The 27720-nt window shown below is 38.3% G+C and overlaps 2 protein-coding genes across 7 annotated transcripts; one reads left to right on the plus strand and one right to left on the minus strand.

Annotated features, from left to right (window-relative positions):
* Positions 1 to 10: 10 nt before the first annotated feature.
* On the minus strand, positions 11 to 6981 carry LOC128021498 (small glutamine-rich tetratricopeptide repeat-containing protein beta). 3 transcript variants are annotated; one of them, XM_052608754.1, is made up of 12 exons: positions 6906 to 6981; positions 6159 to 6273; positions 5175 to 5278; positions 4990 to 5065; positions 4779 to 4878; positions 4594 to 4698; positions 3167 to 3305; positions 2925 to 2987; positions 2003 to 2040; positions 1401 to 1484; positions 1115 to 1241; positions 11 to 713 (listed from the first exon to the last, which is right to left on the minus strand). In XM_052608754.1, the coding sequence occupies exons 2-11, from the start codon at positions 6256 to 6258 to the stop codon at positions 1130 to 1132; spliced, it is 921 nt and encodes a 306-aa protein (XP_052464714.1). In that variant the 5' UTR covers positions 6259 to 6273; positions 6906 to 6981; the 3' UTR covers positions 11 to 713; positions 1115 to 1129. The 3 variants fall into 3 exon arrangements, with proteins under 3 accessions (XP_052464714.1, XP_052464713.1, XP_052464712.1); XM_052608753.1 differs by lacking the exon at positions 6906 to 6981 and adding an exon at positions 6375 to 6860 and having other exon boundaries at positions 11 to 709; XM_052608752.1 differs by lacking the exon at positions 6906 to 6981 and adding an exon at positions 6375 to 6860.
* Positions 6982 to 7526: 545 nt separating this feature from the next.
* On the plus strand, positions 7527 to 27539 carry LOC128021499 (neurolysin, mitochondrial-like). 4 transcript variants are annotated; one of them, XM_052608757.1, is made up of 13 exons: positions 7527 to 7599; positions 8089 to 8328; positions 8421 to 8569; positions 9606 to 9710; positions 10777 to 10879; positions 10958 to 11118; positions 11192 to 11327; positions 17154 to 17520; positions 18531 to 18732; positions 18869 to 19055; positions 19626 to 19754; positions 26549 to 26685; positions 27246 to 27539. In XM_052608757.1, exons 2-13 carry the CDS (start codon positions 8115 to 8117, stop codon positions 27399 to 27401), a joined length of 2046 nt encoding a protein of 681 aa, XP_052464717.1. In that variant the 5' UTR covers positions 7527 to 7599; positions 8089 to 8114; the 3' UTR covers positions 27402 to 27539. The 4 variants fall into 4 exon arrangements, with proteins under 4 accessions (XP_052464717.1, XP_052464716.1, XP_052464718.1 ...); XM_052608756.1 differs by having other exon boundaries at positions 7540 to 7687; XM_052608758.1 differs by having other exon boundaries at positions 7558 to 7695; positions 8099 to 8328.
* Positions 27540 to 27720: the final 181 nt, after the last annotated feature.

A 27720-nucleotide genomic window follows, 5' to 3' on the forward strand; every position in this document is an offset into this window, starting at 1 on the left:
TACACTGAAATCAATTTCAAGACCCATTTATTAACATTATTTTTGACAAAAACATTGTACTGGTCTGTTTTATAAGCATATTACAGAAGCTTCAATCACTCATCTGACTGCAAGTGTCAGATTATGGAGCATGCAAAAGAAAACTGCAAACAGTGAGATTATGAATATGCTAATCATAGCAAAACTTTGCCGTCATTACCGATGAATCAAACGACTGGTGAAGCAGCTGATACAGTGAATATTACACATAAACGTCTCTTGTTCCTAAAACGAACAGAATATATAATAAAAATAATCAGAGAATGAGTTAAAAGGGATAGTTCGCCCAAAAACGACAATTCTGTCATCATTTACTCACCCTCACGACTGAATTGTCATTTTAGGACTGAACTATCCCTAAATATGGAATTGGATATTAATAATAGGCACAAACACATAATCAATCAATCATTCGTTTAGTAAAATAAACTCAACTCTGATGTGTCATTACCAGCTACATTCATAAAGAGAGGACTGAAACATTATCTACACACACACACAAACACAAAGAAACCTCACTTGGGTATTAAGATAACGTTCTCTGTGTATAAGGTGATTGATTCCTTCATATAAAGTGCCATGCCCTCTATCTTGGGTCGGAGTAGAATAGAAGAATGATTTATACGATTGCACCTGCGCCTCTTCTCCTGCCCTCCTTCAGTTCTTCATCCTGTCTACACCAGAAGATTCAGAGATTCAGAGCTTTCCTAATTCTGCAGAATAAACGGTTGCACAAACACCAAAATCCTGACTATTAAATATATTTACAGTGTGATGGTCAACCCAGGCTCACTGGAAAAACGCTGGTGGTGAAATTTCTCCAAAATGATATTGCACGGCTTTTTAGTGTTCAGATCGATTAGAAACTGCTGTGGTGAATTGTATGTATAGTTATGTTTTTGGAGAACAGTATAGGTATATGCATATTTTTCCAATAACCCTGGGTTGGAAACGTCACAAGCTGTATTCGACGCTCACATGAGCAGCACAGCTCTTCACAAGAGTGTTTACTCCCATCAGGACTGCGTGTGAGTCTATAGTTGTGAAAGCAGGATGAGTGTGTGTGGTCTCAGACCTGCTGGGATCAGGATCAGGACTGTTCCTCGGCGCTGCCGCTGAACGAGCGACTCCGGATGTGGTTCCTCAGCTGCTCGATCAGCTCTGGGTTCTGCTGCTGGATCTGCTGCGCGAACTGCTGTCCACTGAGAGAAACACAGACACATAAACATCTCAAACCATGAGTCCTAGCGTATGTGGCACGTCGAAACATCAGGCTATGTCTGTAATACTGCTCGGTGCTGCAGTCTATTACTTGTTGAACACGTGTCAAGTCAATCAAAGGTCAAAGAGAAGATGCTCACGCTTCGATGAGACTGGATATGTCAGATAATCCCCCGACTCCGGCCGCAGGTCCCCCCACTGCGTTAGACATCATGCCCGACATGCTGGTTTAGGACATCAATCACACTGTGTCATGAGGGGTTTACAAATAAAGTGTGTGTGTGTGTGTGTGTGAGAGAGCTATGTTAAGAGTTATCCATTGTAATATTAGCTGGTTAAACAGGATAGTTCATCAAAAAAACTAAAAACTTTCAGTGAAGCATTAAAAAAAACTGCGTAATTTGTTCTCCATGTTTAGCAAGTTCGGTTGAGTTCTGTTGAACATATTTGATGTGCTTCATGTATGTGAATAAAAGCTTAAATCTGCTTCAAACTCTTGGATTAAACTTCTCTTCTCATGTGGATTACTTTTATCATGTTCTTCTGAATTTTTTGAAGCTTGAAAAAGTTGTTTACTTAGACTTTCAGTGGATGGACTGAAATGATGAACGAATGTATATATATGGGTTTGGAATGACATGAGATTGAGTAAATTCCAGAAATGACAGAAATTCCATTTTTGCATGAATTATCCCACTAAATGGAAAAGTACACCACAAATGTGCGTCTAATGTCAACTCACAGTTGTTGCACCTGTTGGTTTTGCATCACACTGGCAGCCTATAGAGAAAAGAGAAAGTGGGAATAAACATCAAATGTAAAATAATTGTGCTGTTTTTAAGTCTGTTCCTGTTAGCTTAAAAACCATCCAAATAAACATTTAGCTGATATACACTAACATTCAAAAGAAATTAAAGAAATTAAAATGTATAGTCTTTTATACAACATTCTGCTATTCCCATAAATTAATACTAGCCTAATGCAAACTGTATTGAATACTTACAGTATAAACTGTATACTACCTACAGTTTTCTAAAATAATAAGCATGCATTATGCAATGATAAACACTTTTCAGTTATCACCACAAAAATAAAAAATAAAGCATTCATTAGTCATTTTATCAATACAATTTTGCATTGCAAAAGTCTTAAATCTCGGAAATTTGATCAAATAGTTAGTCAACAAAGAACAAGTTAAAAATTATGATTGGTGCATCTGGTTTAGCAGTCAAATTAGAAACAGAAGTCCATTTCAAAAGCTTTGCATTAGGGGATACAGTATCCTGCACAGTATTTACCCTGCATATTTAGGTAAATTTAGGAGACCCTCCATGCATACAGAAAAAAAAGGCATGCTGTGCACAGTAAACACGCTATATGCTGGTACTGCATGGAAGTATGCTGCTCCTAACTTCTAAACCATGAACCAACTTCAGACTTTGTGCATTTAGGTCTTAAAATTGTGCGAGTTCTTTTTATGAATGTGTCCCAATTTCTCAAGTGCTGCAGTGTGCTAGAAACCACACGCTCACCCTCAGGCCTCCAGCCGCCCGGCCCTTTAACTCATTCCAGACAGATTTAAGAGGGCTCGCAGGGGGGCGATTTACGACCCTTTTCATAAATACTATTAACAGAGAAATGTGAAACCACCCACTTGTGCATACCATGCTAATGAAAGCGGGGTTATTGATGAGGCTGGCCATGTCAAAGCCCAGTCCTGTGGCCGTCTGCGAGAACACAACACACACAAGCTAACGTTAGGAGGCATCACTGGCTAGCGCTCATATTTAATTACTCAACCGGGACACTCAATATACACTCATAAAACACCAAGATAGACTGATGTTGTTAATGGGATGGATCAGATGTTACAGTAATGGTCTATATTTCCTCTTCTTCTACTCACAGGGCTGGAAGCCTCTCTTTGTTTCTGCTCTGCTATCTTCAGGTTGGATTTGTACGTGTCGTTTTCAGGATCTAACACCAGAGCTTTGTTAAAATAAGAGATCGCCTCGGGATACTTGCCCATGGAAGTCAGTGCCAATCTAGAACCATAAAGAGATGAAAGACAGAGGAACATCATTTTGTCAAATTCATATCGGTGATATAGAGTAGAATCAATTTTATAACTTGATTGGCATGTACTAATTATGATTCGTTTGATTATTTTTTGCTCCATAATGATTCCATGAATGAATCTTAATACTTTTGAGGAAACGCCCGCTCATTTATAATTGTTCTGTAAACTAAAAAATAATACTAAAGGAAAAGTACAGTCGCGACGAGATGTTCTTAAAGTCACAAGATTGATTCATGAAATGGTTTATAAAGTTTGCTGTTGCTATTTCTGGCACCCATTTTTTCTTATTCATCACATTCTATTAATATTCTATTAATAGTGTTGTTGGTGCAGGTCTTCAAGAACAAAACCAGATATTATTTAAAAAAAAACAACAATAATAATTCATTTGAAGTCTTTTAAAAATAAAACTTTTTTTGAACATAAATGTAATTTCCAACTTTGTAATTTGGCAAATTGGTAACTTTATGGGACAAATAATACCGTATTTTTCGGACTATAAGTCGCACCTAAGTATAAGTCGCATCAGTCCAAAAATACGTCATGACGAGGAAAAAAAACATATATAAGTCGCATTTATTTAGAACCAAGAACCAAGAGAAAACATAGAGGGCGCTCTATGTCTTCAGTGTAGACTACAGGAGAACTGAGCAGTATAGAGCGCCCTCTCGCGGCTGGAGACGGTAATGGTTTCTCTTGGTTCATTTCTCTTGGTTCATGTCAAATTCATTTTGATAAATAAGTCGCACCTGACTAGAAGTAGCAGGACCAGCCAAACTATGAAAAAAAGTGCGACTCATAGTCCGGAAAATATGGTACTTATAAATTAATCCTAAAACATAGCATGGCTTTTTTAAATCATCTGAATTAAACAAATAATGAAAAGACGGTTATCAGTAAATTAATATTATTTATATTATAGTATTAGTGAATTAGCTTTTATCTTCATTTATTTTTCACTTTTCATTTTAAGTATGTTTTTATTTCTATTTAGCTGTAAAAAAAATTCATTTCACCTTTAGTTTTAGTCATTTTAAAGCTTAAATTATTTTAAGTGATTATTTTATTATATCTATTTTTTAGTTATACTGCTTTTATAGTTAGTTGCCATTGCAACGCTTTTTAAAGTTTATGTTTTTCATCAAATATTTACGTTTTATTTAATTTCAGCTTTATTCCATATTCATGCAAACTATTTCCAGTCGTTTTAATTAACAATAAGAACACAGACAGTTATTGCACAGTAATCTCACCCCATTCTGCCGTAAGCTTTGCTGTACGCCGGGTCGATGGCGATGGCTCGCTCACAGTCCCCCGTAGCCTCGGTGTAGTGTCCCAGTTTACTGTGAGCCGCGGCCCTGAGAGAAGAACAATCCCAGCCGTTAACACCCGACATAATAACACATGTCTATGACCGACACACTCTCAACGCATTCACCTGTTACAGTAATACACCGCGTTTCTCTGGTCCAGCTCGATGGCTTTTGTGTAACAGTCCAGAGCACTGCTGTAGTTCTCCTCTTTCATGTGGTTATTCCCTGACAGAGACACACAAAGGCATTTGATGCACGGAGACTAATTACAATGGCCGATGTGATGTTTTCTATTTGAATTGACTGTGAAAGTGTTTAAGGAAAAGTGTGACGTGCCCTCATTTTTCAGCTGCTCCGCTCTCTCGATGTCCTCTGGAGATGGAGACGTCTCGGGTAGCGCGACGATATCATTCTGTTGAACAACAGGTCGAAATCTTGCTTGCTGCATAATATGCCGAATTATACCAACAGTAATCAGCATAATGAAAGATGACAGGTTGATGTGTAGAAAACGCAGTTACTTTGAGGAGCGAGTTGAGGAATATCTCTCTCAGCGGCTGAGGGGCGGCAAGATGGTAGTCTCTGGAGCTGATCTTGAAGGTGGTCTCCAGACACTGGACTGCAACTGTGAATAAAGGAGAATAATGTAATCATATTTTCAATGAGTGTTCAGTAGCAGGCGTTCTATCCAGAGAGCAGGGCGGCTCATGCCCAAAACAATGCTGATACGAGGGGTTTCTACAACAATGGGACACAGTTCACTGTTTTTCTTTCAGTTGTTCTATGAATGCAACAGAAAATGTCATCTGTGAAACATGTCAAATGTTACTGAAAATAAAAGACAAAAATACCATTTTGGTATTTATTGTGTTAAAATTGATCATACCCACTTACACAGATTATGTCACAAATAAACTGATATCTAAAGTTAGTGTACTTGGTGCAGGGTCAGTGAAGAGCATGTTTCAGATTAAATATTAGACGTGTGATGAGTAATAACAGATTAATATTACTTAATATATAGCCATTTCCAATCAAACTGTACTTTTGTAAAATTATACAAAAAAAATGACATTTATTTATTTACTTAATAATGCTAACTATGAAACTATACTAGACGTTGTTCATTTTATTACCCAAAAAATATATTTTTTAATTTAATTCAAATCACAAAAATGTGTAAAAATAACAGGATGCTCCTGTAACGCATGTATATACACTTTTGGAAAATGCTGGTAGATGAAAGTCTGGGATACATCTTTAAATGTAATTCCATTGTTATTGTTTCTGAAATATGGTACTGAATTTATGATAAACTGACATATAACGTCATTTCTCTTGAAACTTTTCAGGTATGTAATGTATTTAAATGTATAAGTACTTACATATTTGTAATGATGAAGTTCCAGTTTTGTATATTTGTACGTTAACTTTACTATATTAACTTTAGATGCTAATAACACAGTAAAGTGAAGGGTGTGACGTCACGTGTGGTGATTTCTGACCTTCCAGACTCTCCTGTTCATCTGAATTCAGCGAGCCACAGTGAGTCTGATCTCTCAGGAACTGGACGATAGAATACGCCAAGCGCTTTTCCACTGCCATTTTGTCTGAGAGATCCTGGGAAAGATCATTTTTTAACTGAATCAGGCAACCGGCATAACTGATACTGTATATACATTAATCTATAGATTTCAAATTCCAAGCACATTTATACACACCATGATGTTTGTTGTTGCAGGGGTTAGTTACATAACATTCATCTATCAATTATTTGATAAACTTCTGCTTATTATTAAAGCGGTCACAATCTGAAACAGAAAACTGTTCTGGGACACATTGCAGAGTACATAAAATAGTATCATGCACCCGTAATACACACACAGTCTGTTATTCATGTCCCTACATAACAACAGCCAGAACACATGATGCAGTTATGATGTAATGCTCACAACAAGAATCTGAATTTGATCTACAATGTTAACTAGGATTTAATCTCATGTAATTGGGACAATAAGCCCGGTAAGTGTAGATGAGCAGTATCACAGATGGATCATGTTTACATCGGGTTGCACAGAAGAGATTGCAGAAGGATGAGCAATGGCTGAAGACAGTCGCAGTTTAATTATCGGACAGATCAGAAAGAATCCTTTGCGTGCTCTTCAAGAGCCACGCATCTCACATCGAGCGGAAAATATCAATAACATCAATATATAGTCTTGTGGATGCTGTGCGCGCCCCCGCCCACCTACCTGGAGAAAGTGCCCGCAGCGCTCGTTCCAGCCACATGAACTCTCGCGGAGACTGATGCGCGTGCGCCGCCGCGCCGGAAATGGCTCTGTTCATGGACTACAAAGATTTTATTAATTTTATTAATTCGCATAGTTCTACTATCTAAAGGCGTTAATACATATATGAGTTATCTTGTTTTCTGTTACAGCCCTGCTAAAATAAATAAATAAATAAATAAATAAATAAATAAACGCTAAAACCAGGTTTTAGCTGGTTCCAGCTTGCTCATAACTGGTTTTAAAGGGCTTTTGGCCACTTCTACCTACAGCTTATACCAGCTAAGACCTGTTCTCAGTAGGGAGGGTTACAAACCACAAATCAAACTACATTTAAAATAAATAATAAATAAATGTAAAAATTGTGGCTAAATTATTTTAATTGCATGAAACGTTTCATGAAAACCCCGTCTCCTTGTTGTTTATGTGATATACGTGCAAAATGGAATAAAAACAATCATGCAACTGCTATTCGTTTAATATTCATAAGCTAATCTTTCACCGCGTTCAGTAATTCGCCAGTTGACGAACTCCCGCCTACCTTGTAGCCAATCAGAATGCGCATTAAGATGAACGTCAGTTTACGTAATTAATATTCACAAGACAAGCCTTCGTCGAATAGTAGTTATGATTTATATTATAACAGTCGAGTGCGACGGTAGGAGTTGCATCCCAAGTTTTGCACCTTGCACGTATGACTCTATAGGCATGCAATGTTTAACCTTGGCATTTCTGTGACTCGAGCGGTTAGAGGGTAGTGTGATTTCTGTTATTTAACACACTTTATCATGCGGTTTGACTGGGTTGTCATTACTAGTTAAAATAAACCGAATGCATGAATGCGACTGGACTCGTGTAGACCAACCATAAATTCTCGGACTTACTCTGTCTTACCCTACAAAGCTCTAATATGACAGGATATCTGGTTTTAGTCAGGTTATCTTCTGAAAACTAGGCAATGCAACTGGCATATGTGAACTAGTGTGAGTGTAGCACAGGCAGATCAGGTTCGCATTCCCTGTTTGAAAGACATGTGAAAGAGCCCATCGTTAGCACGGAAAACATCCACAGCATGCGTCCACTCCACTCAAGCTTTCTCTTCTTTCAGTATTGTGCATACTAATGTGTAGCATTTATTTTTCTGAAGTTGCATGAAGCCCCATACAAGTGTCCATGCTCAAACTCAATATGACACTTCAATATGGATCAGCCGAGCAGAACAACAGCCTCCGATGGGACCTGAGCCCAGAAGAGATCAGACATCACACACAGACACTGATCCAGAAGATAAAGCAAGTCTATGACACAGTGGGCTCGGTGGACATCGGGAAGGTGTGCTTTGAGAATACACTGCAAGTTATTGGAGACGCAAAAGCAGAGTATGCCGGTGAGTGGTGCCCGCTGGGATGGTGCCATGCATCACAATAATGTGAAGTTCAGTCATCTGCGTCTGTTTCACCGTTCTGTGCTCTGTTTCAGCTTCACGGCATGTGTTGGACTTTCCTCAGTATGTCTCTCCATGTAAAGAGGTGAGGTTGGCGAGCACAGAGGCTGATAAGCGCTTGTCAGATTTCGATGTGGAAGTGAACATGAGGGCCGACGTGTTTCAGAGACTGATAGCCCTTCAGGTACCACAACCACTGTGTTATTGCACACAAATATTCTGAATAATTCTTCTTATATTTGATTTCATTTGACTCTATCTCACTCATAGCACAGTGAACAGAGTACAGGAATGCCTTCCAAACAGAATTTTTACACAATTGAAGATATTTATTTTTTGAAACCTGAGAGATTTCTGTCTGTCTGTGTGTGAAATTTTCAAACTTCAAAACCTTCATAAATAAATATGGTTTATTATATATGTTAGCACACATGTTTGATGTGCTCTATGCATGTGCATAGATCAATATTTATAATATAATGTAACTTAAAAGATAAACATATAAGCTTAACATGTGAATGCAACCCTAAATTATATCTGTTCTTTATATACAGCAATTGTGTTTTTTAATAGACTTGCCCTTCGTCCAAGTATGCATGCTTTTGCGCGATCTTCATTTGTATTTCAAAGATGAACTAATGTTTTGGGTTTGGAAAAAAATTAGTATGTTTCCATTCCCTTTTCCAAATTAATATAAACCAATATTTTTAAATGTTTAACCCTATTCATTAATATTGTTACCACCTGCTTATTGCACAGTTTATTGGGCGATTGTCTTGAATGAATGCACATGTGTTGTTGTTTTATGATTGGAGGTCATTAATATAGGGTCATATTAGGTCATTAATATCTGTCAGCACTCATAAATGAAGAGCTTAATCTCTGGGTACTAAACAGTCATGTGGTGAGTTGGCGTCAGGTCCGGTTTCAGAGGTGCCCATAAAATGAGGCATTCGGCAGTGCTGGCCGAGCCCATTGAGGCTTTATCCAAAGCCGTTTCATATTGCTGATTCACAGACTGAAATGATCATTTCAGTGGAAGTCTGTCTTGGGTCGTCTCTCCAGGGCTGTTCAGATTTCTTCTGAAGGTGACGGTCCTCGCTGTGTCCCGTTCACAGGAAACATGTGTCAGGTCTATGGGGTGTAGGTTTGGCCCGTCATCAGAAGCGCAGCAGACATTCACAGTGTGTGGCTCAGCATTTCCCACTTTATCTTTACAGGAAAAACAATCTGGTGATTTATTGCCTGAGTCTGAAAGATTCCTGGGACGACTCATTAAATTAGGGAAGCGGAGTGGATTGCACTTGTCCAAGGATATACAAGAAGTAGGTTTGTTTTGCATGTGCGGATGAATGCACATTTGTGACCCTGGAGCACAAAACCAGTCTTGAGTCGCTGGGGTATATTTGTAGCAATAGCCGAAAATACATTGTGTGGGTCAAAATTATCGATTTTTCTTTTAGGCCAAAAATCATTAGTATATTAAGTAAAGATCATGTTCCATGAAGATATTTAGTAAATTTCCTACCGTAAATATATCAAAACTTAATTTTTGATCAGTAATATGCATTGCTAAGCACGTCATTTGGACAACTTTAAAGGGGATTTTCTCAGTATTTAGATTTTTTGGCACCCTCAGATTCCAGATTTTCAAATAGTTGTACCTCGGCCAAATATTGTCAGATCCTAACAAACCATACATTAATGGAAAGTTTATTTATTCCGCTTTCAGGTCTTGAAATGTCTTTGTTTTTCTTGAAATTGACACTTAACACTGAAGGTTTTGTGGTCCAAGGTCACAGATAATCTTGACAGTGTCTCTTCTTCAATTGCTCATAGTTGAATTTCAACAAACTCTTTGGTGTGTTACTTTACATTATTATAGAAATAAACACCAAAGCATCTGCTTTATCATTTATTTATTTATTAACACAGAAAACATGGTTTATTATTGCAAAAAGAAACTTAGCATTGAATTTTTTTTAAATTATATAATAATATTTGTTCCAATCATTCTAAGAAATCTAAAATAATAAATGTACATTATTTATATATAAAAATAATATATAAAATATTTGTTTATACATATCAATTAGTTACATTTGTTTATACATTTATTTGAGATGCAAATTGAACATGAAGTCTTGTTTTATGAGAAATTAAACCAAATTAAGTGTGTTTATGCTTTAAACAAGAACAATCATCTGTCAGTGGGCCATGAAAATAGTTTCCCCTTTCAATTAAGGTTTTTTTCTGACCCCATTGACACATAGTCCTTGTTTTAATCATAAATAATCAATAATCAGTTTCTCAGAAAACAAGACGTCTTATCTTAAAGTCCTTTTGCTTCTCGTGGCCTGATTGTACGGATCATTTGTCTTTTTCCCTCAGGAAATCAAGTCAATCTCCAAGCAAATTAGTCAACTCTCCATTGACTTCAACCAAAATTTGAACGAGGAAAATACAGTGGTGTTGTTCTCGCAGGAAGATCTCGGTAAGATCGTCTTCATTAATAGATCAGCCGCTGTAGAGAATTGATCTCAGACACAGTTGTCCTCCATCCTTTCTCAAGTGGGTCTTGCAGAAAGCTACGTGAACGGTCTTGAGAAAGCAGAAGATGGGCGGTATGAAGTCACCCTTGCGTATCCGCACTACTTCCCCCTGATGAAAAGATGTCACGTTCCCCAAACCAGGAGGAAGATGGAGATGGCCTTTCACAGCAGGTGCAAAGATGTAGGTTTCAGCTCAGAGACTTTGAATCCTGTGATTCCCAGAATGAATCCTAAAAGTCCTGTTCTGTTTCCAGGTGAACACTGCTATTCTCGAGCAGCTGATTGAGTTGCGTGCGAGGCTAGCCAAACTCCTGGGCTTCAGCAGTCACGCTGATTACGTGCTGGAAATGACCGTGGCCCAAAACTCGGAGAATGTGGCTCGATTTCTTGGTATGTGTCTTCTCTTCCTGTTGCTGACCAGCGCTTTCATTCAGGCCACGCACAGGTTAAGTCTGGAGAGACCGGCCGTTTACTTATGTTGATGTAATACAAATGAATAGACAAATATTAACTCTTTCCCCCGCCATTGACGAGTTTTTACAACTTTGTGTTTTCACTGTTATACACTGGGGGGCGCTGTTACACGTCTTCTGAATGAGTACAAAACCTCCTGATCAAAAACACACATGAACAGGACGGAGAAACGAGCGATCTCTTATGTAAACAGATGCATTTGATAAATAATGCGATCATCAGCAATAGACAGCATATAAATGAAAACTGCATAATGTTATGGAATAAAATGATGATCCAGGAAGTAGGGCTGGGACAACGCGTCAAGGTCATCGATGACGTAGACGCAAAAAATACGTCGACGCAAAATATGCGCATCGATTCGTCGAGCTGTTTTTATTTCTCTAAAAAACGTTTGCAAAACGTTTAACTTATGTGCGCTGAATATACGCGATGGTCGGATCAACATTCTGTCCAACGTTATATAACCAATCCAGGGGTTTTTCTGCATTGATATATTTTTGGCGGCTGTCAAAGCCTTATTTGATCGGTGAGTGATGTAGAATAGAATAACTGCTGTGCCTGACAGGGCGCGTACGCACTCACAGTCTTCAAACAACACAAGCGCTTCTTGCTCTCTCTCTCTCTCCCTTGTGCATATTAATCAAAATCATTAAACACGATAGAAAAAGGGCGAAACGCCAAAGTTTCACTCGCGCTTGCGCACTCACAGTCTTCAAACTACACGAGCGCTGTCTTGCTCTCTCTCTCTCTCTCTCTCCCTCCAAAATCATTAGACACGATAGAAAAAGGGCAGAACGCCAAAGTTTCACGTGGAGCATTCTGAGAATTTTTTTTTTTTTCTGCTGGCTCCCACTGTTAATTTTAATTTTTTTGGAAAAGCACTCTCTGTATTAGCTTAAAGCCCTCAAGTTTACATTGGTTACTGTATTCTTTCAATTGCTCTAAACAAGTATTTTGGGTGACCTTTTTTATTGAATGCTAGACATCAAGTTGTTGTTATTTTCATCTGAAAGAAGAACTTTTTTTCAGTAAGCTAGGCCCTATGTGTTCAGTAAGCTTGTTTCAGTAAGCTATGTGTTTTCAAGGCTTCAAGGTTTTATTGAATGCTATCTCTATACAACTGCATTCACAATAATGCATTCTTAGTCAGTCTTTTATTTTGTAATTTTAAGAGCAATAAACATATATTGCAATGTTAAGGAATTCATGTTTTTTTCATTCAGCTATGTAAATCAACATGTATAAATTGTTAGTAGTCAATTAATGGGGAGATAATCGAAATCCAATCGGTCTGAAAAAATGAATCGTTAGATTAGTCGATGCATCGAAAAAATAATCGCTAGATTAATCGTTTAAAAAATAATTGTTTATCCCAGCCCTACCAGGAAGTGGTGTGTGTCTGTGCAAGCTTTGGAGATGTTGATGGAAGCGATTTACTGGATTTATGCTTTGATAATCATACTGAGTATTATCCAGATGTAGTATTTGGTAGAGCTGCACGATTAATCGTTAAAAGATTGCGATCTCGATTCAGACACCCTCTCGATCTCATTTCTAAAAGACGACGATTCCCCGAGTCTGTTAAACCTTTGACAAAGTCTTACCGGATCATTCAAATCCGTGCGCGCACTGCCGCTGACACAGAGAGAGCTCTTACCATGTTTGGTTAAGAAACATCTTCACAAACAGTCTTTTCAACTACACAGTATTATATCTGTCTTACAGTCATTTATATTATCACAGAAATACTGGGATAAAGTTTATAGTTTAAAATTTAAACATTGATGTCTATATGGCAGCGATCAAAATATAACAAATCCCCTTTTGAAAGTACTGCGCTTTAAATAACGTTTGTGTCGATTGCATTGTTTCACCAATAGGTGGCGACAAGTGTCTTAATTTATTTGTCAATGAATTAATTTTTCATTCAAGAGAATCGTTCAAAAACGCTGATTCATCCAGAAATTAAACAAGTGTAGTAGGTTTATGAGTGAGTCGTTGAATCACTGATCTAAACAACTTTTTCATCATTCTAATATTAAAAAAACTGGGGTTTTAAATATATTATATATACACTACCAGTCAAAAGTTTTTGAACCATAAGATGTGTAATGTTTTTTTAAAGTCTCTTCTGCTCACCAAACTATATTTATCTGATCCAAAGTACAGCAAAAACAGTAAAGTTTTGAAATATTTTTACCATTTAAAATAACTGCTTTCACTTGAATGTATTTTAAAATGTAATTTATTTCTGTGGTGTGCAGCTGTATTTTCAGCATCATTACTCCAGTCTTCAGTGTCACATGATCTTCAGAAATCATTCTAATATGCTGTTTTGCCGTTCAAAAAAAAACATTATTATTATTATTATTATTATTATTATTATGTTGAAAACAGATGAGTAGATTTTTTTCAGGTTTCTTTGATAGAAAGTTCAGAAGAACAATAATTGTGTGTAATAGAAATATTTTGTTATAAATGTCTTTGTCACACTTGATCAATTTAAAGAATCCTTGCAAAATAAAATAATTAATTTATATACTTGTGATAATGATAATGTTAATAGTAATAATAATAATAAAGAATTGTAGGAGAATCGTGATCTCTATATGAGATCAAAAAATCGTGATTCTCAATTTATCCAGAATCGTGCAGCCCTAGTATTTGGTAAAAAAAAAAAAAAGATTAATAAAAATAGATTTTCTCACCTTTTTGCTCAAAATGATGATTTTTTTTGTGAAACCTAGCTATATTCAAGTGTTGATTTAAAAAATAATGTTTTTTTTTTCTTATTATTTAATTTTTTAAGTAGAGGCTCTGAATTTATTTTGGTGTATTGCATATTCAAATATTCATACAGCAAAATATACTGTAGGTGGCTGGCAACTTTTTTTTTAATAATGCTGGCAGGGAAAGAGTTAATAGACAAATATATACCGTATTTTTCGGACTATAAGTCGCACCTGAGTATAAGTCGCATCAGTCCAAAAATACGTCATGATGAGGAAAAAAACATATATAAATCGCACTGGACTATAAGTCGCATTTATTTACAACCAAGAACCAAGAGAAAACATTACCGTCTCCAGCCGCAAGAGGGCGCTCTATGTCTTCAGAATAGACTACAGGAGCACTGAGCAGCATAGAGCGCCCTCTTGTGGCTGTAGACGGTAATGTTTCTATTGGTTAATTTCTCTTGGTTCATTTCTCTCGGTTCATGTCAAATTAATTTTGATAAATAAGTCGCACCTGACTATAAGTCGCAGGACCAGCCAAACTATGAAAAAAAGTGTGACTTATAGTCCGGAAAATACTGTATATATAACATATATATATATATATATATATATATATATATATATATATATATATTAGGGGTGTAACGGTTCACAAAATTCACGGTTCGGTTCGATACGATACACTGATGTCACGGTTCGGTTCGGTTCGGTTCGATACGTTTTAGATACAGCAAAATGTAAAAACATCTCAACTTTTCAGAATGCCGCAAGCGCACCGCGGGTCATGTGACAAGAACCAACCAATCAGCTTCATCCTTTCCCGTAACAACGTTGAGAGCTCAGCCAAGATGAAGGAACAGCTGATCATAGTTGTATATGGATTGCAATTTTGAAATAAATTCAGTAGCAGAGCTACTGCAAGCGATTTTTAGAGCTGCAAATCCATTTATCCTTCGCTGAAATTTCCGCGTCTCATGGAGAGAGCACGTCATTGTTGCTTAGCAAAGACAGACGCCTCAGGAGAAAGACGCGCTTAGCGTTTTCCATGCGTTTTTAGGCACGATATGTGAACGGCCCCTAAGGCGCTCGCTCACTCAGCACGCGCTGAAGGCTCGTTGCAAAATGTCTAATGCATTTAACAGACCAGAAATATAAGATCCTAAAATAACCAACAGGTCTGGTGTTTGGGTTGGATTCCCTGTAAGCTATAGTGTCTAAATGCTGCAGGGATAGTTTGCTGCGTGCATGTTTCTCCTTTTTTTCGTATTTTCCCAGATAGTACTGACGCATATATCCCAGATATTCCCGCTGGTTTTTTTTTTTTTTTTTTTTATTCCCGCTGGTGTACCCTGTCATGTTGCAGATGCGACATACCGTTGTTTATTTATCCACCACTCTCTTGCCATCACCATTATAGCTTAAAGGGAATCCAAAGTGCACCCAAACACCAGACCTGTTGGTTATTGGGGGATCTTCTCATTTCTAGTCTGTTAAACGCATTGGCTATTTTGCAACGAGCCTTCAGCGCGTACTGAGTGAGCGAGCGCCTGCTGAGTAGCCTAACATAAACATATAAGATGGTGTTTTTTTCTTCTTCGGGAGTGTCAGGGGCGTTGCCTGTTACGTTGTTTGGGTTATTGGGCTACCTTGTTGAACGCATATCATTATATTTCTTTCTCTCTCTTTTTTTTTTTTTTTCATATATAATTAATTACTCCAACGAACCGTTCGGTATACATAATGCGTACCGCGTACCGAACCGAAAGCGTCGTACCGAACGGTTCAATACGAATACGCGTATCGTTACACCCCTAATATATATATATATATATATATATATATATATATATATGTATGTATATATATGTTTCTTTTATTTTTCAAATCTTCCAAAAGATGGTTTTGGATTTGTTTAGTGAATTCTGAAAAAAATTAGTATATGATACATATTTGTTTGATTTTAGCAGTTTTGACTCAATAATCAATAAAGGTCTATCAAAACACAAATTTACTGAAATCAGGTAAACATTATGCACTCCAAAATAGTCTCTCTGTGCGTGAAGACTCATTAAAACCCTGACAGTTAATGTATTATTACCATTGTAGCAGATATAAGTAAGATGTTAATTTGATCAAAAATGCAGCAAAACCAGTAAAATTGTGAAATATTATTACATTTTAAAATAACTGTTTTGTATTAGAATATATTGTGAAAATGTCATTTATTCATGTGATCAAAGCTGTATTTTCAGCATCATTACTCCAGTCTTCAGTGTCACATGATCTTCAGAAATCAATCTAATATTCTGATTTACTGCTTAATTTTGAGCAATTATAACTTGTGTTCGTTTTTTAATAATTGTTCTTATTCCTATCTATGTTAAAACCTTTTTTTCTGTTATATTGCTGTGGAAAGTGATGCAGCTTGTCAGGATTCGTCGATGAATAGAAAGTTCAAAAGAACAGCATTTATTTGAAATCTGAACTTTTGATCAATGTAATACCTCTTTGTTGAATACAAGTAATCATTTCATTCATACACACACACACACACACACACACACACACTATGTGTCACCTGCAACAACAACATGATGTTAAATATATACACTTCTATTATTATTCCTACTGAACATACACTGAGTCACTCACAAGTGAGGAAAATCAGGTTGATGGTTTGGTAATGGCTCGTGTGAAGTTCTGGGCTGTATGAGGGATGTGCTGAACTTGCCTCCCCGAACACATTGTACTGGAATGATTTGGGGAGCTTGAGGCTGAGGTGTTAGATTCCCCAGATCTCAGTGCCATCAAGCATCTTTGGGATGTTCTTCTGGTACAAAAGGTCCATCCGCAGTCAGTTCACTTTAAGTATCTGCTGCTAATGCTTTGGTGCCAGATTCCTCAGGCATCAGGTGCTCAGGGTGTTTTAGCTCTTTTGTTGCAGTTTCTACATTAATATACATGTCTGTTATATAACTCAAATGTATTTCATGCTCAATAGATGAGTTGTATGAGAGGTTGAGGCCAGTGGGCGAGCAGGAGCGGGAATACCTGCTGTCACTCAAACGTGCTGACTGTGAAAGGCGGGGCTTGGCGTTTGACGGACAGCTCCACGCGTGGGACATGCCCTACTATATGAACCAGGTGGAACAAGTGAATTTTGCGGTGGATAAGGACAAACTGATCGAGTACTTCCCTCTGGAGGCGGTGACCGAGGGCCTGCTGGACATCTATCAGGATCTGTTGGGTCTGAGGTTCAAGCGGGTGCAGGACGTTCACGTGTGGCACGACAGCGTCAAACTCTACTCCGTACTGGACTCTGTGACTGGAGACGGGATCGGACAGTTTTACCTGGACTTGCATCCCAGGTAAGTATTTCTATCTGCTCTGAAATGGCCAGCATGTGTTATGTTTTGGATCTTGGCTAACTAGCAGAATCTCTTTGGTTGACAACCTTCAACCTTTGGTGAATAGAAGTCATGCGGTGCAACCAAACATGACCCTGCAGACCATCAACATCAATATGTCTCTTAAAATATCAAATAAATTAACCTTTTTATGATAGGCAAGGCTAGTTCAATTGTGAAATGTTTTGGGGTGCAACTCCTAAAAACAAGTATATTTTTAAATTAAAATACAAATCATAAATATATTTTTTAAATGTATAAAACATTTTTTACCTTATTGAAATAAATAATGATTAAAATAATATGATTATGGTGTATTCAAAGTGTAAGGAAAATATGTTATTACTTAGTTATTTTTCAAAGATATTACATTCAGTCTACATTGAAAATTTTATAAAAACCAAGCATTCGAGGCACATTTTTTAGACTAGATTTAAAAAAAAAAAAAATCTTTTTTATGATCATAAACGCACTTATATGTCAGTTAAATCACCAGATGTTATAATTGTAAACTAAAACGATTAAAAGTATTTTTATTCACTATATTTAAAAAAGATCTTATATAAAATAAGAAAATAACATTTGAAATCAAATCCAGTATTGCATTAAAAAAAAATGTTTTTTATTAAAATGAAAATTAGAAAATTGCATTGCCAACTAAATACAAAAGAAAATAAGTTTGAAGAAGTTAAATAGAAATATAAAAAAACGAATAAAAATTACAAAAGCACATCACAAAAAAGCTAAACCTAAAATAAAGATACAAATAAAACCATTAAATAAATAATAAAATAATAAATATTATAAAAGTAGAGCTAAACAGGCTTTGTTTACTTCAGCTAGACAGACTCATGTCTTTTAAGAGCATGCAGATGAAATCTGATGAATACTTCATGTCCTTCTGCATGGCCTTTGATGTAATGAGCAGAAATAGTCCTGATCCAGATTTATTGCTCTGTTGTACTCTTCAGGGAGGGTAAGTATGGTCACGCTGCATGCTTTGGGCTCCAGCCAGGATGTCTTGGGCCTGATGGGAAGCGTAGGACGCCTGTAGCTGCCTTGGTGGCCAACTTCACGAAACCCTCGAGCAGCTGGCCTTCGCTCCTGCAGCACCACGAGGTGGAGACCTTCTTCCATGAGTTTGGACACGTCATGCACGAGCTCTGCTCCCGGGTACAGCATTATTCTCACATACAGTAGAATTAAATGTCTTGAGAGACCACGCTGAAATAAAATAAATCCTAAATTAATAAGAAATATAACTGGTGCTACAGGATGTGATTTGTGTCTTTGAACCTGCATGTTCCAGACGCGCTACGCAGAGTTCAGTGGGACGCAGGTGGAGACTGATTTCGTGGAGGTGCCGTCTCAGATGCTGGAGAACTGGGTTTGGGAGAAGGAGCCGCTCAGGAGGATGTCCCGCCACTACAAAGATGGCAGCCCCATCCCAGACGGCCTGCTGGATAAACTCATCGCATCTAGAGTGGCCAACACCGGTCCGATTTGATTTCTATAACTATCTACAGTATATAATATCATCTGTGTGTTCTAAAAGACATGTTTGAACTTTGAATAGGCAATATATATAGGTCTTCCATCACATTCAGTAATGATTCTCATTAGATTCATGTTATTGTGTTCCTGTTTACTTATTTATTTGAAGAGTTCATTTGCATAGTCATAAAAATGTCACAATGCAAACAAATTTTAATGGTCTTAAAATATGCTTCGTTTTCTTAATGCAAAAAATATTTTAAATTATTTCTGTTTATTTTAGCAACGCAGTCTTTTCTACTGAACTTTTATAATTTTTTGATGCTTGATTTCAATTTATATTTTTTAGTTCTGAAAGCTGTGTAAAAAAAAAAAAAAGTAGAGATTTGTAAAAGAATATTGCTTATTGGCCTTATTATGAAATATTGGTTACTGACATTGGGCAAGTATTGTAACCAGTCAGTTATTTTAGTAACAGTATCAGTTCATAACATTCTTCTGAGCTGCTGACAGCTTTTCTGAGCTCCTTTACATTTTTACAAAAGTATATGTGTGTTTGTTCTTGTCCACAGGTCTGATGAACCTCAGGCAGATTGTTCTCAGTAAAGCTGACCAGACGCTCCACACTAAAGACAGAGCAGACACTGCAGCCGAGTTCGCCAAGCACAGCAAAGACATCCTGGGAATCCCAGCCACACCAGGTCAGAAACACATGCGCAAACTCAGCACGCTTAAGACACATTAACACATCAGCGACTACTCCGCATTCAGCTTACTGTGAACATTCTCACTCACTCATTTCACACTTGCAAAGAAGTTAGAGCTCATCTGCATAGAGAACTCTTAGGGCCCTTGAATCCACTGCTAAATGTCTTTTAACTTGAACATCAAGTTTTTAGAACACTGTGACTAAACGGCTTTTAACTTATGAGTTCTTAAAACACGGTGCTCAAATTAAAAGACGTTTAGTTGCAGTGTTCTGAAAACATTTTGCTCGAGTTAAAAGATGTTTAGTCGCAGCATTCTAAAAACACAGCACTCAAATTAAAGAAGTTTAGTCACAGTGTTCTAAAAACACAGCGCTCAAGTTTAGTCGCAGTGTTCTAAAAACAACTCGCTCGAGTTAAAAGATTTTTAGTTTCAGTGTTCTAAAAACACAGCGCTCAAATTAAAAGAAGTTTAGTCACAGTGTTCTAAAAACACGGCGCTCAAGTTTAGTTGCAGTGTTCTACAAACACGGTGCTCAAGTTTAAAGATGTTTAGTCGCAGCATTCTAAAAACACAGCGCTCAAGTTTAGTCGCAGTGTTCTAAAAACAACTCGCTCGAGTTAAAAGATTTTTAGTTTCAGTGTTCTAAAAACACGGCGCTCAAGTTTAGTCGCAGCATTCTAAAAACACGGCGCTCAAGTTTAGTCACAGTGTTCTAAAAACAACTCGCTCGAGTTAAAAGACGTTTAGTCGCAGTGTTCTAAAAACAACTCGCTCAAATTAAAAGAAGTTTAGTCACAGTGTTCTAAAAACACGGCGCTCAAGTTTAGTCGCAGCATTCTAAAAACACGGCGCTCAAGTTTAGTCACAGTGTTCTAAAAACAACTCGCTCGAGTTAAAAGACGTTTAGTTGCAGTGTTCTAAAAACACGGCGCTCGAGTTCAATACCACGACTTAGGTGCCCTTGAGCAAGGCATCGAACCCCCAACTGCTCCCCGGGCGCCGCAGCATAAATGGCTGCCCACTGCTCCGGGTGTGTGCTCACAGTGTGTGTGTGTGTTCACTGCTCTGTGTGTGTGCATTTCGGATGGGTTAAATGCAGAGCACAAATTCTGAGTATGGGTCACCATACTTGGCTGAATGTCACTTCACTTTCACTTTCACTTTAAAATATGTTTGGTCGCAGCATTCTAAAAACATGGCGCTCGAGTTAAAAGATGTTTGGTCGCAGCATTCTAAAAACACGACGCTTGAGTTAAAAGATGTTTAGTCGCAGTGTTCTAAAAACAACTCACTCAAGTTAAAAGACATTTAGTCACAGTGTTCTAAAGACATGGCACTCCAGTTTCAGAATCAGAATCAGAATCAGAATGAGCTTTATTGCCAGGTATGTTTACACATACGAGGAATTTGTTTTCGTGACAAAAGCTCCGCAGTACAACAGAATGACAGCGACAGAACATAAAACACATAATAAAAGAATAAAAAATACAAATAAGTAGATAGTGAATAACAATATACAAATGACAATTGTAGGCAGGTATATTACAAAATGAAGTTATGTATGTACATATATATTGTGTGCAAAATTTAAGTGTATACTAAGTATGTGTGTTAGCTAAATAAAGTGTGTGTGTATATAAATATAAAGTGTAGTGTGTCCGCCGTTATTATAAGCTGTTCATAAGATGGATTGCCTGAGGGAAGAAACTGGTCCTGTGTCTGGTCGTTCTAGTGCACAGTGCTCTGTAGCGTCGACCAGATGGCAACAGTTCAAAGAGGGAGTGTGCTGGGTGTGAGGGGTCCAGAGTGATTTTGACAGCCCTTTTTCTCACTCTGGATAAGTACAGTTCTTGAATAGAAGGGAGAGTTGAACCGATGATTCGCTCAGCAGTCCGGACTACCCTTTGTAGTCTTCTGAGGTCAGATTTAGAAGCTGAGCTGAACCAGACAGTTACTGAAGTGCAGAGGATGGATTCAATGATGGTGGAGTAGAACTGTTTCAGCAGCTCCTGTGGCAGGTTAAACTTCTTCAGCTGGCGAAGAAAGTACAACCTCTGCTGGGCCTTTTTCACAATGGAGTCAATGTGAATGTCCCACTTCAGGTCCTGAGAGATGGTGGTGCCCAGGAACCTGAATGACTCCACTGCAGTCACAGGGCTGTTCATGATGGTGAGTGGGGGGAGTGCAAGGGGGTTTCTCCTGAAGTCCACGATCATCTCCACTGTTTTGAGCGTGTTAAGCTCCAGGTTGTTGAGAGTGCACCAGACAGCCAGCTCTTTTACCTCCTGTCTGTAAGCAGACTCGTCACCGTCCTGAATGAGGCCGATGAGTGTGGTGTCGTCTGCAAACTTCAGGAGCTTGACAGAGGAGTCCTTAGATGTGCAATCATTAGTGTACAGGGAGAAGAGCAGTGGGGAGAGAACGCAGCCCTGGGGAGCTCCGGTGCTGATTGTACGGGTGCTGGATGTGTATTTTCCCAGCCTCACTAGCTGCTGCCTGTCTGTCAGGAAGCTGTTGATCCACTGACAGACGGAGGTGGGCACGGAGAGCTGATTTAGTTTGGGCAGGAGGAGGTTTGGGATGATCGTGTTGAAGGCCGAGCTGAAGTCCACAAACAGGATCCTCACATAAGTCCCCGGTCTGTCTAGGTGTTGCAGAACATAATGCAGTCCAATGTTTACTGCATCGTCCACAGACCTGTTTGCTCTGTAGGCAAACTGAAGAGGATCCAGCAAGTGTCCAGTGATGTCCTTCAGGTGGGCCAGAACCAGTTTTTCAAATGACTTCATGACTACAGACGTTAGAGCCACAGGCCTGTAGTCATTTAGTCCTGTAATTTTGGGTTTCTTAGGGATGGGGATGATGGTGGAACGTTTGAGGCATGAGGGGACTTCGCACAGCTCCAGCGATCTGTTGAAGATCTGTGTGAAGATGGGGGCCAGCTGGTCAGCACAGGATTTCAGACAGGCTGGTGTTACACAATCTGGGCCCGGTGCTTTTTTCCTTTTCTGCTTCCGGAAGACCTGGCGCACCGCATCCTCGCTGATCTGAATTGCAGGTGTGGGGGAGAGGGGGGATGCAGGAGGTGAGAATGGTGAGAGTGCTTGATTGGAGAGGTGTTCAGGATGGGTTGCAGGAGCTGTTAATGGTGTGACGGTAGTTTGGAGAGGCATTCAGGGCTGGTTGCAGGAGTTGTGAAGAGTGTGAATGGTTGTGTGGGGAGGCGTTCAGGGCAGGTGATGGGTGTTCTTTCAAACCTGCAGTAAAACTCGTTCAGATCGTCTGCCAGTCGTTGATTCTCTACGGTGCTGGGGGGTGGTGTCTTGTAATTGGTGATCTTCTTTAGACTTTTCCACACTGATGCGGAGTCGTTGGAAGTGAACTGAGTCCTTATTTTTCCAGAATAATTCCTCTTTGCCACTTTGATCTCTTTTTCCAGTGTGTATTTAGCCTGTTTATACAAGACATTGTCCCCCTTCACGTAAGCATCTTCTTTGGCCTGACGGAGCTGTCTGAGTTTTGCAGTGAACCACGGTTTGTCATTATTGTAAATTAGTTGAGTCTTTGTAGGAATACACATATCCTCACAGAAACTGATATATGATGTTACGGTCTCTGTGAGTTCATCCAGATCGGTGGCAGCAGCTTCAAAAACACTCCAATCAGTGAGGTCAAAACAAGATTGTAAATCCTGCTCTGCTTCATTAGTCCATCTTTTAACAGTCCTTGATACAGGTTTAGCTGATTTTAGTTTCTGCCTGTAGGATGGTATAAGATGAACCAGAAGGTGATCAGAACGTCCCAAAGCTGCTCGTGGAACAGAGTGAAATGCATCCTTTATTGTGGTGTAACAGTGATCCAATATGTTACTGTCTCTTGTGGGACAAGTAACATGCTGTCTGTATTTTGGCAGTTCACGGGACAGATTGGCTTTATTAAAGTCCCCGAGAATGATTAAAACAGAGTCCGGGTGTTGTTGTTCTGTCTCTGTGATCTGATCAGCGAGTTTCTGTAAAGCTGAGCTCACATGCGCTTGAGGATGGATGTAAACACTGACCAGAATGAACGAGTGAAACTCCCGCGGCGAATAGAACGGCTTGCAGTTAATGAAGAGTGTTTCGAGATTTGAGCAGCACGTCTTCTTTAACACAGTTACATCTGTACACCACCGTTCATTGATGTAAAAGCATGTCCCGCCGCCGCGCGATTTCCCCGTTGATTCTGTGTCACGATCCGCTCTAAACAGCTGAAAGCCCGGCAGATGGAGCGCGCTGTCCGGTATGGTGTCATTCAGCCAGGTTTCCGTGAAACACAGAGCAGCAGAGTGTGTGAAATCCTTATTTGTCCGAGAAAGCAGAAGGAGTTCGTCCGTTTTGTTGGGTAGAGAGCGGAGATTTGCCAGATGGATGCTAGGCAACGGCGTTCGAAATCCGCGCTTCCTGAGTCTGACGAGCGCTCCCGCTCGCTTCCCCCGTCTGCGCGACCTGAATCGCTTGATCATCGCCGCCGCTCCTCCAATAACAACGTTCAGTAAAACGTCTGAATAATTGAAATCCGGTAAAATATCCTGTGGTGTGTTCTGCCGAATGTTCAGCAGTTCTTCCCTGGTGAAACTGATGGCAGGAATATAACTAAAGACAGGACAAACTAACAAAAACACAAAAACATATGCGGAGCTCGTCACGGAGGCAGCCATCCTGTATCGGCGCCAGCGATACTCTTTATTCGCAGTGTTCTGAAAACAACTCGCACGAGTTAAAAGACGTTTAGTCGCAGTGTTCTAAAAACAACTTGCTCGAGTTAAAAGACGTTTAGTCGTAGTGTTCTAAAAACAACTTGCTCCAGTTAAAAGACATTTAGTCGTAGTGTTCTAAAAACATGGCGCTCGAGTTAAAAGGCCTTTGGTCACAGTGTTCTTAAAACACGGCGCTCAAGTTTAGTTGCAGTGTTCTAAAAACAAGGCACACAAATTAAAAGACGTTTATTCGCAGAGTTCTAAAAATACCGGCACTCAAGTTAAAAGACGTTTAGTCAGTGTTCTAAAAACAAGGCACTCAAATTAAAAGACGTTTAGTCACAGTGTTCTAAAAACAACTCGCTAGAGTTAAAAGACGTTTAGTTGCAGTGTTCTAAAAACACTGCGCTCGAGTTAAAATACATTTGGTCGCAGCATTCTAAAAACATGGCACTTGAGTTAAAAGATGTTTAGTTGCAGTGTTCTAAAAACAACTCACTCAAGTTAAAAGACATTTAGTCACAGTGTTCTAAAGACACAGCACTCCAGTTTATTCGCAGTGTTCTGAAAACAACTTGCTCGAGTTAAAAGACGTTTAGTCGTAGTGTTCTAAAAACAACTTGCTCCAGTTAAAAGACATTTAGTCGTAGTGTTCTAAAAACATGGCGCTCGAGTTAAAAGGCCTTTGGTCACAGCGTTCTAAAAACACGGTGCTCGAGTTAAAAGATGTTTAGTCAAAGTGTTCTAAAAACATGGCACTCAAGTTTAGTTGCAGTGTTCTAAAAACAAGGCACACAAATTAAAAGACGTTTAGTCACAGTGTTCTAAAAACACGGCGCTCAAGTTTAGTTGCAGTGTTCTAAAAACACGATGCTCAAGTTAAAAGACATTTAGTCACATTGTTCTAAAAACACGGCGCTAAAGTTTAGTTACAGTGTTCTAAATACACGGCGCTCAAATGATAAAAGACCTTTATTCCCAGCGTTCTAAAAACACGGCACTGGAGTTCAAAGACGTTTAGTCACAGTGTTCTAAAAACACGGCGCTCAAGTTTAGTTTCAGTGTTCTAAAACAAAGCGCACAAATTAAAAGACGTTTAGTCACAGTGTTCTTAAAACACGGCGCTCAAGTTTAGTTGCAGTGTTCTAAAAACAAGGCACACAAATTAAAAGACGTTTATTCGCAGAGTTCTAAAAATACCGGCACTCGAGTTAAAAGATGTTTAGTCAGTGTTCTAAAAACAAGGCACTCAAATTAAAAGACGTTTAGTCACAGTGTTCTGAAAACACGGCGCTCAAATGAAAAGATGTTTAGTCGCAGAGTTCTAAAAACACGGCGCTCAAGTTAAAAGACGTTTAACTTATAAAATATATTTTCTCTAGAGCCTCAATTTTTTTCATTCCACGTAGGGAGCATTCAGACCCAGAATGCCTTTTTGCAATCCAATGTTCTGCTTTTATAAAGTTTTTCTTTGTAAACATGATGATCAAGTTAAAAGAAAACTGCATCTCTAGATATTGAGTGTATCTGCTCATTCTACTGCCGTGTCTCACATTTTTAAACCCAAAAATGCATTCTACTGTATGAGAAGATCCCCTTAAAGGTACAGAAGACTAAAAGTCTAGCCGATTGTGTTGACCATTGCGTGCTCACATCTTTTGCAATGTCTCACTAAAAGACATTTTTTACTTTTTAGAAAAAACATGATGATCAGGTTAAAAAAAGAAACAACTATTGAAATTACTACTTTGATTCTGCATTTCATTAAAAAAAAACACATTATGTGTGAACAGCCCCTTAGATACAGCAGTGAAATCTGACTAATTCTAAAAGTCTGAGAGAGGATGGAAAATGGTCATAAAAACTACATTCTTACACAGACTTTTACTATATATATTAAAGTGTCTTAGCTTTATTTATTTGTATTTATTTATTTAGGTTATTTAAATTATGTTATGGCATCAAATAAATGATATGTTCTAATGTTAGTTCATAATGTGTTTACAATATTTTAATATTGACATAATTTCAACATGAATTCCTCTGCAGGAACAAACATGACGGCTAGTTTCAGTCATTTAGCCGGAGGATATGACGGTCAGTACTACAGCTACCTCTGGAGTGAAGTCTACTCCATGGACATCTTCTTCAGTCGCTTCAAAAAGGAAGGAATCTTGAATCCAGAGGTTTGGGTCTTTTTACTTTTTCATTGTTAAGTGTGACTAAAGAAACTCTTGATTCACACTTGATTTTTTTGTCTCAACATGACATACAAGTGAATTGTAATAGAGATCCATCATCACTAACTGAGTCATAATAGCAGACGAAGGTTACCACATGACTGATTTACCAGTGTTACTACATTCATATTCGGTTTACGACATGTAGCAAGACTCCTATCAAGGGTGATACACATGTTAGTTTGTTATGTGAAACTGCTAATGACAGTGATTATCTGCTAATAACAAATACATATTCATTTTAACAACAGATTCCACAGGAATAGAACTAACTGTGAGAAAAATTGTTCATACAGTTGTTGTGCAAATGAGTGTGTGTCATAGTTAGTCATAGTATTGTTGAAGAATGATTCGGCACTGCGTTTAGAGGAAGTTGATTACACTGGTACTCTTAGATTTGAAAATCCCAGATATAAATGACACAATCTGGTCATTATGTATTCATATTTTTGATGATTTTGTGTCATGTCTTAAATGAAGGTGTTCGTGTGTGTTGTGATGCACAGGTGGGCAGGGAATACAGGCGTGTGGTTCTGGAAGCTGGAGGTTCAGTGGATGGCATGGATATGTTGAAGAAGTTCCTGGGTCGAGAACCCTGCCAGGATGCGTTTTTTCAGTGTAAAGGCCTCGCACAAACTATTACAGAACAAAACTCACAGTAACTTCGGACTGGAAATGAACTTCTGAATATATAGATGTAATAATGACACTTGTATCATTAGTTTTCTTTCTAATTTTACTTACCATGTTATGTAATCAAATGCACATTTTAATAAATGTAAATATTTGCTTTTATGCAACTGTACTATCTTGGCCTCAATTTTTACATTTAAATATACCACAACGTTATGCAACTAAGTATATAAATACATTGATATGGTACTACACGCATGTTATTATAGACTAGACGAAAAATTCTTCAGTTTGTTCAGTATGTAATGGACCGTATCAACAAAAGATCCTTGCGCTGAAAAGTCATAG

Source organism: Carassius gibelio, chromosome A10 (genome assembly GCF_023724105.1).
Source record: "Carassius gibelio isolate Cgi1373 ecotype wild population from Czech Republic chromosome A10, carGib1.2-hapl.c, whole genome shotgun sequence".
NCBI classification, from domain to species: domain Eukaryota; kingdom Metazoa; phylum Chordata; class Actinopteri; order Cypriniformes; family Cyprinidae; genus Carassius; species Carassius gibelio.